At 47.9% G+C, this 9,074-nt stretch overlaps 1 protein-coding gene across 1 annotated transcript in view; it reads right to left on the bottom strand.

The window, feature by feature from the left end:
- The window catches only part of Trpv5 (transient receptor potential cation channel subfamily V member 5), a 22,485-nt gene that overhangs the window by 8,111 nt on the left and 5,300 nt on the right, over positions 1-9,074 (bottom strand). Inside the window, exons 8-12 of the mRNA XM_023712924.1 lie at positions 7,710-7,922; positions 1,555-1,641; positions 1,384-1,460; positions 997-1,162; positions 737-803 (exon numbers count right to left, since the gene is read on the bottom strand). Coding sequence (XP_023568692.1) covers positions 737-803; positions 997-1,162; positions 1,384-1,460; positions 1,555-1,641; positions 7,710-7,922 — 610 coding nt within the window. The remainder of the gene's footprint in view (positions 1-736; positions 804-996; positions 1,163-1,383; positions 1,461-1,554; positions 1,642-7,709; positions 7,923-9,074) is intronic.

Here is a 9,074-nt window from a genome sequence, read left to right as displayed (position 1 = left end):
CTCTGTTTTGTAATCTGTATAGGTGCAGGAGCATTTGGAGCAGAGAGGAGGAAGAAGGCATATGGGGTTCAGGGGAGTGGACTATTTCAGAAAAATGACTACAGTTTTACCCTTCCATGCATTACATCTGACATTGAATTGGGAGTGCAATAAATCATGGTCCCCTAGAATTGGAAGCATTGCCCAGGCTCACGCCTGGTCACAGTGGCTTCACACACTGGGGAATGAGCGAGAGTCGCTGCCTCTGCTCACCTCCCAGAACACTGCTCTACTCTTCTATGTCCTCTCAACGTGCCCACCTCTTTCTGCCTGTCCCCTCCTGTGTTCCTTTTTCTCTTGCTCCCTGACACTCTATATTATTAACTTCTATAGGCTTCTTCTTCTTAACTGTAATCAGAGGAGAACCTGAGCTATGAAATACTAAATTGCTCTTGTTTGCCCACCTAATTTGGTGACCCCCACAACTGGCCAGTGTTTCTAGTTTACTCTCCTCGCATCCCCAAAGCTTCATCTCTATCTTCCCACTGAAGGTCTTCTGGGGAAGCTGTAACTGACTCAGAACACACAAAGCTACTTTCTAGGCTGACCTGGATGGTCCTGAATGCAGTGATAAGAATTATTTTCAAACAGGAAACAATGACAAAATAGAATGCAGATGAGAACTGAGAGCAAAGGTATAAATCAGCCTTCCTAAGATCTGGATCCAATGTCCTGGATGAATTCACAGTGTTCTTACCTGAGGCAAATCCCAGGATGACCATGGCCATCAGCCAGCAGAAACGCAACAGGTCCCCAAAAATCATCTACAGAGCACAGGTGGAGAAGAAGCGTGCACCATTACTCTCTCCATGGTCTGAGGAGCTAGGCTAACAGATAGGGAGATCCCCGTAGTCCCCCCAGCTCCATTCTGAGCAGCACCCCCTCCTTGCACTTGACCCCACTCCCCACCCAGGAAGGGCAGGGGCTGATCACGAGGATGTTGGGAAAAGCACATACCTTCTGAATCATGATGGTGAAGGGACCCAGCATTTGGAATCCTCGAGCGAAGTACATGACACTGCACCAACCCAGCACTAGTGCCAAGGACAGGGGCACCACCTCCCCATTCACACTGGTGAGACGCATCGCCATGGCCACAAGCACAAGGGAGGCATAGCTGATGCTGGGGAAGCAGGGAGTGAAGAGTGAGGGGGGAGGGGAATAGCCTATGTCCATCTGGGGCAGGGTGCTGACTAGAGCGATTCCCACAGGCTGGACTTGGGCTTAACACCTGACACACACATCCAGTCATGGATACAAGGCTAGGGAGAGAAATCCTGCAGTTAGGCTACTGAACTCCAGATGCCTGAGAAGAGCTGAGGGTCGGAAGGAGGAAACACTCACATGATGACATGGAATGGGCCCCCGAGGACCGTCTGTCCAAAGTATCGAGATGCACCGACTCTGAAAATGTCTGGGATCTGGGGAGAAGCCAGTGAAACACAAAGACGATGTGGACTGCTGAGCCTTCAAAGTCCTCCCATGGGAGCCACAGCCTGGAACCCCTGCTCTCACCTCTGTGAACAGGATGATCACAGCCCCAGCGACAGACACCAACTCCCCTGCCAGCCGGATATAATCCTGGTAAGTCACATAGGCCTCCTGCAGAAGGAAAATCAGGAAAGAAAGCTTTCTGAAGGATGAAGAGTGAAATCCTGTCATCTAAAGCTGTCAGCATCTGTGCACAGTAAAGACACCCCCCGCCAAGCAGCATGATCCCCATCATCCACATTGCACTGGTCTCTGTTCTACCTCTGGTCACAGCTTGAATCTGTGTGACCAAGGTTTAAGGTTAGATGTCAACGACTGTCCAGTGACGTCACTTCCTCCCTTGTGCTGTGAGAACTGATTGATGGTATGCTTGTGCTGAGCAGTGAGCACATTGCAGAGCACCACTCTAAGGAGCCCAAATGCACAAGACTAAAGCACCCTCAGGGCCAGCAAGGCAGTGGCAGATGATAATGTGAAGCTCCACTTTACAGAGATATTGGGCAGAGTGCAGGTGCTTGTGACTGCCCTACCAAGCCACTCTGCACCTTTCATGGACCCAGTCAGTCACACAGAGGCATCCCCTGCACACTCTCACCAGTGAGTGGAGGAAGCTTCCAACCTCCTCAAGCTTTTGCCTCAGCTCTGCTGGGCTATAGGTGCCTTGGAATAGTTGCATGCAGGCCGTACTGCCTGGGGTCTCTCCCCAAACCAGGATAGAGGGTGTCGGGTCTCCTGTGGACTCCCTTTCTGCTGAACCTTTTAGGTAGCATTTATTTGACTTTTGAAAATAAATTACTGGGGCTGGGAAGATGGCTCAGTAGAATAAGTGCTTCCCTGGCAAGAGCAAGGGTCTGAGTTCAATCCCCGGTTCCACCAAAAAATAAAAATAAAAAAAAATAAATTACTGTCTCTGTAAAACAACAAAATATTGTGTGTGTGACAAATTTGCCATAAAATTAGCAGATTAAGGTTTTTAAATAAAGTGGGGTCTGTTGTGATTTTAAGGGGAATCCTGATGTTTCATGTTGGTATCTCACACTGCCTCTTAGTTTAGAAAAGATATTCTTGGTAAATTAAAAAAAAAATGTAATTTGAAAAACAGAAGGTGAAGACCGGCTAAATAGCTCAGCAGATTGTGTGGGGTACAATCCCCAGGTCTGCTTGCCGGCCCCGCCCCTGGGGCGCGCTGGGATGGCAATTGAGACTGACTGTAATCCCAGCTCTTGAGAGGCTGTAAACAGGCAGATCACTACATGTCTGATCTAGTAGTGAGACCCTGAATACCCTATAGACCCTTCCCTCCCCCCCAAAAAAAAATATCTAAAGATGGAAGGTGGCACTGAATTTCATCGATTGCTTTTTTGATATTCTGGAAGTGATGATAATTATTCTGCTTTAATGAACCACCATGACATGCCTGGAATTAAACACTAAACCCACACTGCTAGTGAATTTTTAGAATTGTATTGTCTGAGGGACAGTATTTGAGATCATTCTGTCTGAATCAACAGACTAGTCCATCACTCTCTGGAGTGGTAGCTCTTGATCAAAGGTTTAGCAACCATGAACCCAATTGTATATATTCAGGAAACTATCAGCGCTGTTCATTCTCAAGTCCTGTTTCCACAGCCTGCAACTCTCTCTCTCTCTCTCTCTCTCTCAAGTGTTTCACTTTCTCTCAATTTCTAGACCTGAGTCCTTCAGGCAAACTGTGGGGGACTGACAACTGGTGGTCACCATGTAACATCCGGCTGAATAGAACGAGCATAGCGCTGGGTGTGGGAGGCCCAGCGGAGCGTCATTGCCAGCAGCACAAGAGGCAGAACTGGAGAAGAAGAGAGGGGCTGTGGTGGTCTGGCGAAGCAGAGAGGGAAGCTGTAGAAGCTGTTAGGGGGCTGCTGGTTCTCTTGGGCTGTTCCACTGGAGGACCTTGTCATGCTGGCTTTCCTAACAAACCTGGCTGGTCTCGTCAGAGAAGCTCAGGATCTCCTTGCTGAGGAGGGCTGTGGTTCACTTCGGGGGAGCTCTAGTCCTCACTTTATCACTTCCTAGCTGAGGAGGAAGGGTGGTGCACAGCTCAGCCTCTTGGAGAAGCTTGTCGCGTTGGCTTTCCTGATGGGAACTTGGCTTTCCTCTTCATGAAGGCTCTCTAGACCTCACTGTCGCTGAGGATGGCTCTGGGACTTTTCCCGGGAGCTCTGGTTCTTACATTAAGCGTCACTTCCTGGCTCTAGTGCAGAAGCCTCACCGGCTAGCACAGACCCTTCCTCCCACCAGCACAGGTTTCTAGCTTCCATCACTGACCTTTGGGCCTTCGCAGTGCTGACCGGGAAACAGGCTTCTGTGAGACATTGCTGCGGGCCCTAGGCCTCCTACTGGACTCCTGGGAGGCATTCTTATGAGCTCTAGGTCTTCAGCTGGGCTCATGCAGGAAACTGTCGTGGGGCCCAGGCCCTCAGCTGGATTCTTTGGTCTTTAGCTTGTGGACAGATTTCCTGCACTCTCTTTTATATATGATTCTTCGGATGACTGCTATAAATAATCTTATTAAATATGTGTCCTGTATTGTATTGTTCCCCCTGCAAAACCCCAAACTATTACACAAGCCGCTCTTCTAATCCATTCCCCCTCCAAACTTCTGGACTGAGCTTCCACCATGCCTGTATCCTCCCCAGCATTTCTCTAGCTTACGCCTTTGCAGCTGCCTCCAGCCCTTAGGGGAATAATGCGGCTGAGAGGGCAGTGGAAGACATTCTCTAATCCCTTACCATAGCACCAATTCACCCGATAGCATCCAAACTTGATCAGCAAATAGAGAAGCAACCACGTGATTGTAGCAGTGTGGAGGTGAGAACGGAATGGAAGAGCTGCAGGAAATAGAAACTGGTTGTCCTCAGGAGTGAGATGTGGGGCAGGGGAGCTACAGCCCAGGCTCTGGGTGCTCCTCGTTGGATCTGTCATTTGAGTTTTATGCCATGTGCAGGTGTTGTTTTCCTTCTTATCTCATGGGTTCCTTATGAGATAAGAATGAGACGGTGCAGCCAGATTATCAAATGCTATGCACAAAGCGCTCATTGCTTGGACCTCTGTCTCACATACTTACACTTGGCATGAGTGGCCGCCACGCTGAGCTTTGGGGTAGCGGTTATTGAGGTCAACCCACGGGCAGGATGGGCCCTTCCCTTCTGGCACCTTCTGCCACCCCATCTGGCTGGTCTCATCCTTCCTTATGCTGCAAGACTCAGGCCAGGCTGACATTCCCGCGGGGTCTCCTTGCCTGTCCCTCTGTAGCCAGACCATGAGTCTCTCTTGCAGCACCTGGTGCTCCTCACCCAGCACCCTGGAAGTGTATGGGTGCCCGATGGCTCACCAGTAATGTACGGCTCCCTGACAGGGACATCTCACCTGTACTTTTTATTCCCAATGCGCAATATGGTGGTGCTTACCCAAATGGGAAAGAAGAAAGGAAAGAAGAAAGGAAGGAAGGAAGGAGGGAGGGAGGGAGGGAGGGAGGGAAGGAAGGAAGGAAGAAAAAAAAGGAGGAGGCAGCAGATTCGAACTGAGCATGATCAAAGAAGTATAAAAGGGAGTTAAACTAGGGAAATAGCTCAGGGGTATAAGTACTCTCCAGGTAAGTATAAGCTCCTGAGTCCAATCCCTGGTACCCTCCCCCCAGAAAAAGGAGGTAAGGAGGGAATCAAGAAATGGGACTAGGAAAACCTACTTAGAAGCAAAATGAGCAAAAGATAGCAACTTGGGCTTTTCTGAGATTTCCAGACTCCTAGTCCAGGCCTGGCTCTTAATGCACTAAGAAAATACCCCATCTACTCCTGTAATGGTAAATGTCTTACAGCCATGACAGATATGTTTTATATTACCATGGGGCTTGGAATTTAGGGAGTTGCCAACAAGCAGATCCCCCACGGAGGCTGAGCATCCACACTTTGTTGAGAAGCTGTACTCGTGGGATTCCTTTCACTTACGTATCTGAGAGCTATGCTCCCTAAGGAAATCCCCAAAGTACTGGGGCACTGCTGACATGGGGGAGACACCCTCCTGGAAGAGTGAGAGTGGGGGCTCCCTGGCTAGCGAGTAGATGGCACCAAAGCCATCTGCCAAACATAGTCCAGACTTTCTTTGTCTCCCCCTAACCCTAGCTTGGCACAGGAGTGAAGCCACAAGAAAGGGCCCTGTAGACACCTCCTGAGGATTTACTCTGCCCTGCGTTCCTGAGTAGGGATGCCACCATTATTAACTGGCAAGTTCTTCTCACCACACACATGCTCAAGCCAACTGAGCGTTACATCGGCTTAGTTGTTGAAGTTGCTAAAGTGGCTCTATAGACCAGGCTCCCTCAGGAGTCTTCTTGGCTTCCCAGAACAGCCTCAACCCTGGTGTGAGCTCAATGAAGACTTGTCTTATTCTTATTATGGAGGAAAGATCATGATAATGATCAGAAAATTTATATTAGCATGTCTATTTATATACTCATTTAATGTAAAAGGTCTGTAAATTCTGAAGCCAGAGTCCTACCAACCCACTGTTTTACTCTAACACCCAGTTTGGATTTCTAATACCTAGAATCCATGGTGCTAACTATTTCTCTGCTAAATTAAAGGACTGATGAGATTTTTCTAGGAAAACGTTGAAGGAGAGTTTGAGGGAATTTCCTCATAGAATCAAAAAGGATGTGTGACAGTGGAAGATGAATGCCCTGGTGCCAGACGGCTAAGTGACCAGAGTGGCAGGTACAGAGCAAGAAATTTGAGTTCAACACACCTCAAAAGTAGGATTGGGTAGTTCTCAATCCTAGCAAACATTCATCACTCAAAGACTTTTTAAACAATAAGACACCCAGACATCCTGATTCATAAGGCCGGATTATATATACACAGAAGTTTCTCCTTTTTTATCAGTTCCGCAGGGTGCTTGCATGTGGTTTCTCTTAAAATCCATGGCTTTCACAAGAGGTAAGATTTACCTGGGGTCAAACAGTTATTTCATTTCAGGATTAGGACTGAAATCCAAGTCACTTGGGCCTTGGACTTTGAACCTTCCAGCCGGCAGGGAACCAAAGGAAACCAGTACCCTAATGCAGTTGTTCTGCCTACACCAGGCAAGGATGGAACAGAGGAGCACATTAATTGTAGTGAATAGGGGCCGGGGAGATGGTTCAGTGGAATAAGTGCTTCTCTGGCAAGCACAAGGGCCTGAGTTCAATCCCCGGTTCAAAAAAAAAAAAAAAATTGTAGTGAATAGAGTTTTTGGAAGATCCTAGAGAAGCCCAGCTTTTATGGCTGGATGATGGCTCAACTTACAGTCATTAAAGTACCTCCAAAGTTTATACGTTCGAAAATATTCAAAAGTTTATTCTGATCATAGTGATCCTCCTGTCTCAGCCTCCTCAGTGCTGGGACTACAGGCATACACCACCACAGCCAGTATTGGGGCTGGCATGGCACACGCAGGGTTCTGAGGCTGGCATGGTGTACAGTACCAGGGATCAAGCCTGGGTCCTTGCACTTGCCAGGCAGGCACTTAGTCAGCTGACTTATTTCCCTAGCCCTTATTCTGTTATATATGAGACAACCTGCTTTCACCAAGAGTAGACCTTCGTGTCTACTGCATACCTCTGACCAGCCACCCTTGTCTCTCCAGGTCTGCAGGCCCATAACAGTAAGATACTAGTGATCAGTTCAAGAATCCTCCTACCAGCCCAAGCACACTGCTACGAGGTTTCCAAGAGGCAGACAGACAGCTCATTGTTGCCAGAGGACTCACAGTCATAGGTCTGCAGTGCTGTCTGTGTAGCCCCAGCACACCAGGTATGCACTGGGAGTAGAACCTTCCAATCTTAGGACACCAAGGTTTTTCTTGAACAATCACTATGAGCAGCTGGTTTTCTTTGTAAATTACAAGATATTATACAAACATATGTGGCTACTGATACCAAACATTCTATCAGAATTTCTATGGAAACATCCTATAGCTCCCTGGATAGATGTTTTTCTGTTAACTGAGTTCCATCTCTCGCCCCCTTATCTCAAGTCTAGATCCCCACCAGGAGACCCAAGGAGGTTGCACTTTGGCAGCCCTTGTGTGGGTCTCATTTGTCTGCTCAGCAGCACCATGACAGCACGGCACTATTCCGTTCCAGAAAGGAGGAGGAGAAGCCTTACCTCTAGTAGTTTCTGCTGGAGGATGGCATTGTCTCGAGAATGTGTGCGGTTGTCACACCGGAGCTTGAGGGGACGGCAGACACAGCAGGTGGTAAAGCAGACCATGTAGAGAATGTACAAGACACCCAGGATGCAGAAGTAGGGCCGCCCATATTTCCTCCACTTCAGGGTTACCAGCTCCTTCACTGGGGTCTGTTCTAAGATCTGGCGAGCCTGCCACATAGAAGAACACAGCTTGGGGTGATCCCTGTGGCAAAGAGGGTTGAGTTTCCCACTGGGTCCCAGAGGAGTAGGTCAGGGACTGGGGATTTGGCTCAGTGGTAGGATGCTTGCCTGGCAAGCTGGAAGCCCTGGGTTCAGTCTTCAGCACAAAAATAAACAAACAAAAAATTAACCTCTCCTAAAAAACTATTCAACCAAAACAAAACAAAACAAAAAAACAGTAAAATCAAAAAAGACCAAAAACAAACAAGGCATCTGTAGAGGAACAGGTCAGTAGCCCTCACTCTCTTTAATCATTCAGTGAGTTCATTTTTTTGACCAACAACAAAGCAATTCAAACACTGTGCTAGTACTACAGATAAGCCACTACAGAGGTAAATGTAAGGTTTCATAGCAACACTGTGTGAGGGTTTTTTTAAATAAATAATTGTGTTTCAACAGATAAGTAGTAATTAATTGGATGAAGGAAGAATTAGCAAACATCATTCCAGAAAAAGTCAGCAGTTTCCAGGACAGGAATGTATGAGAAGCCACTGAAGCCTTGCAAGCGAAGCGTGGCTGCAATGTGGAGAATCTGTCGGGATTAGGGGGCTGCAGCTGCCACGGGCAGAGTAAGCAAGAGCCAGCACACTGTGCCTTGGGGAGGCCAAGGCAGGGAGTTCGAATTCGTCATTCCTGAATAAAATGTAAAGCAATTGGGAAATCCAAGCAGAAAAGTAATCCAGTTGGTTCTGGAAGTCCTGTTTGACTCAGGAAAAATCAGCAGAGTAGGTGGTGGATGGAGGGAATGATTTAGCTCAAATATAAATAGATAGCAAGACATTCAGGTAAAAAAGAAAATGGTGAATGGGATGATGCACCTGAGGAGCAAAGGCCAGAGCGGTTGAGAATCTCGCTGGTCCATCCAAGCCAGGGCACCTCACCTTCACTTTGCTGTTTCTGCTCATGGTACACACACACATGCCTATGCTCACCCACTTGGTACTCTACTGACATCGTTGGGGACTGTGGCCGTAGATTGAGGGAGTTTGCTGGTAAGCAGTATGTCTGTCCATGTGGCAGGTAGTGTGACAGGCAGGTGTTCATTATGCTGAAGGAAAAGAGAAGGAAGAAAGGAAGAAAGAAGGGAGGGAGGGAGGGAGG

The sequence above is a fragment of the Octodon degus genome, unplaced genomic scaffold (assembly GCF_000260255.1).
Source record: "Octodon degus isolate 3935 unplaced genomic scaffold, OctDeg1.0 scaffold00027, whole genome shotgun sequence".
NCBI lineage: Eukaryota > Metazoa > Chordata > Mammalia > Rodentia > Octodontidae > Octodon > Octodon degus.
This window is presented reverse-complemented; position numbering and strand designations above follow the sequence as displayed.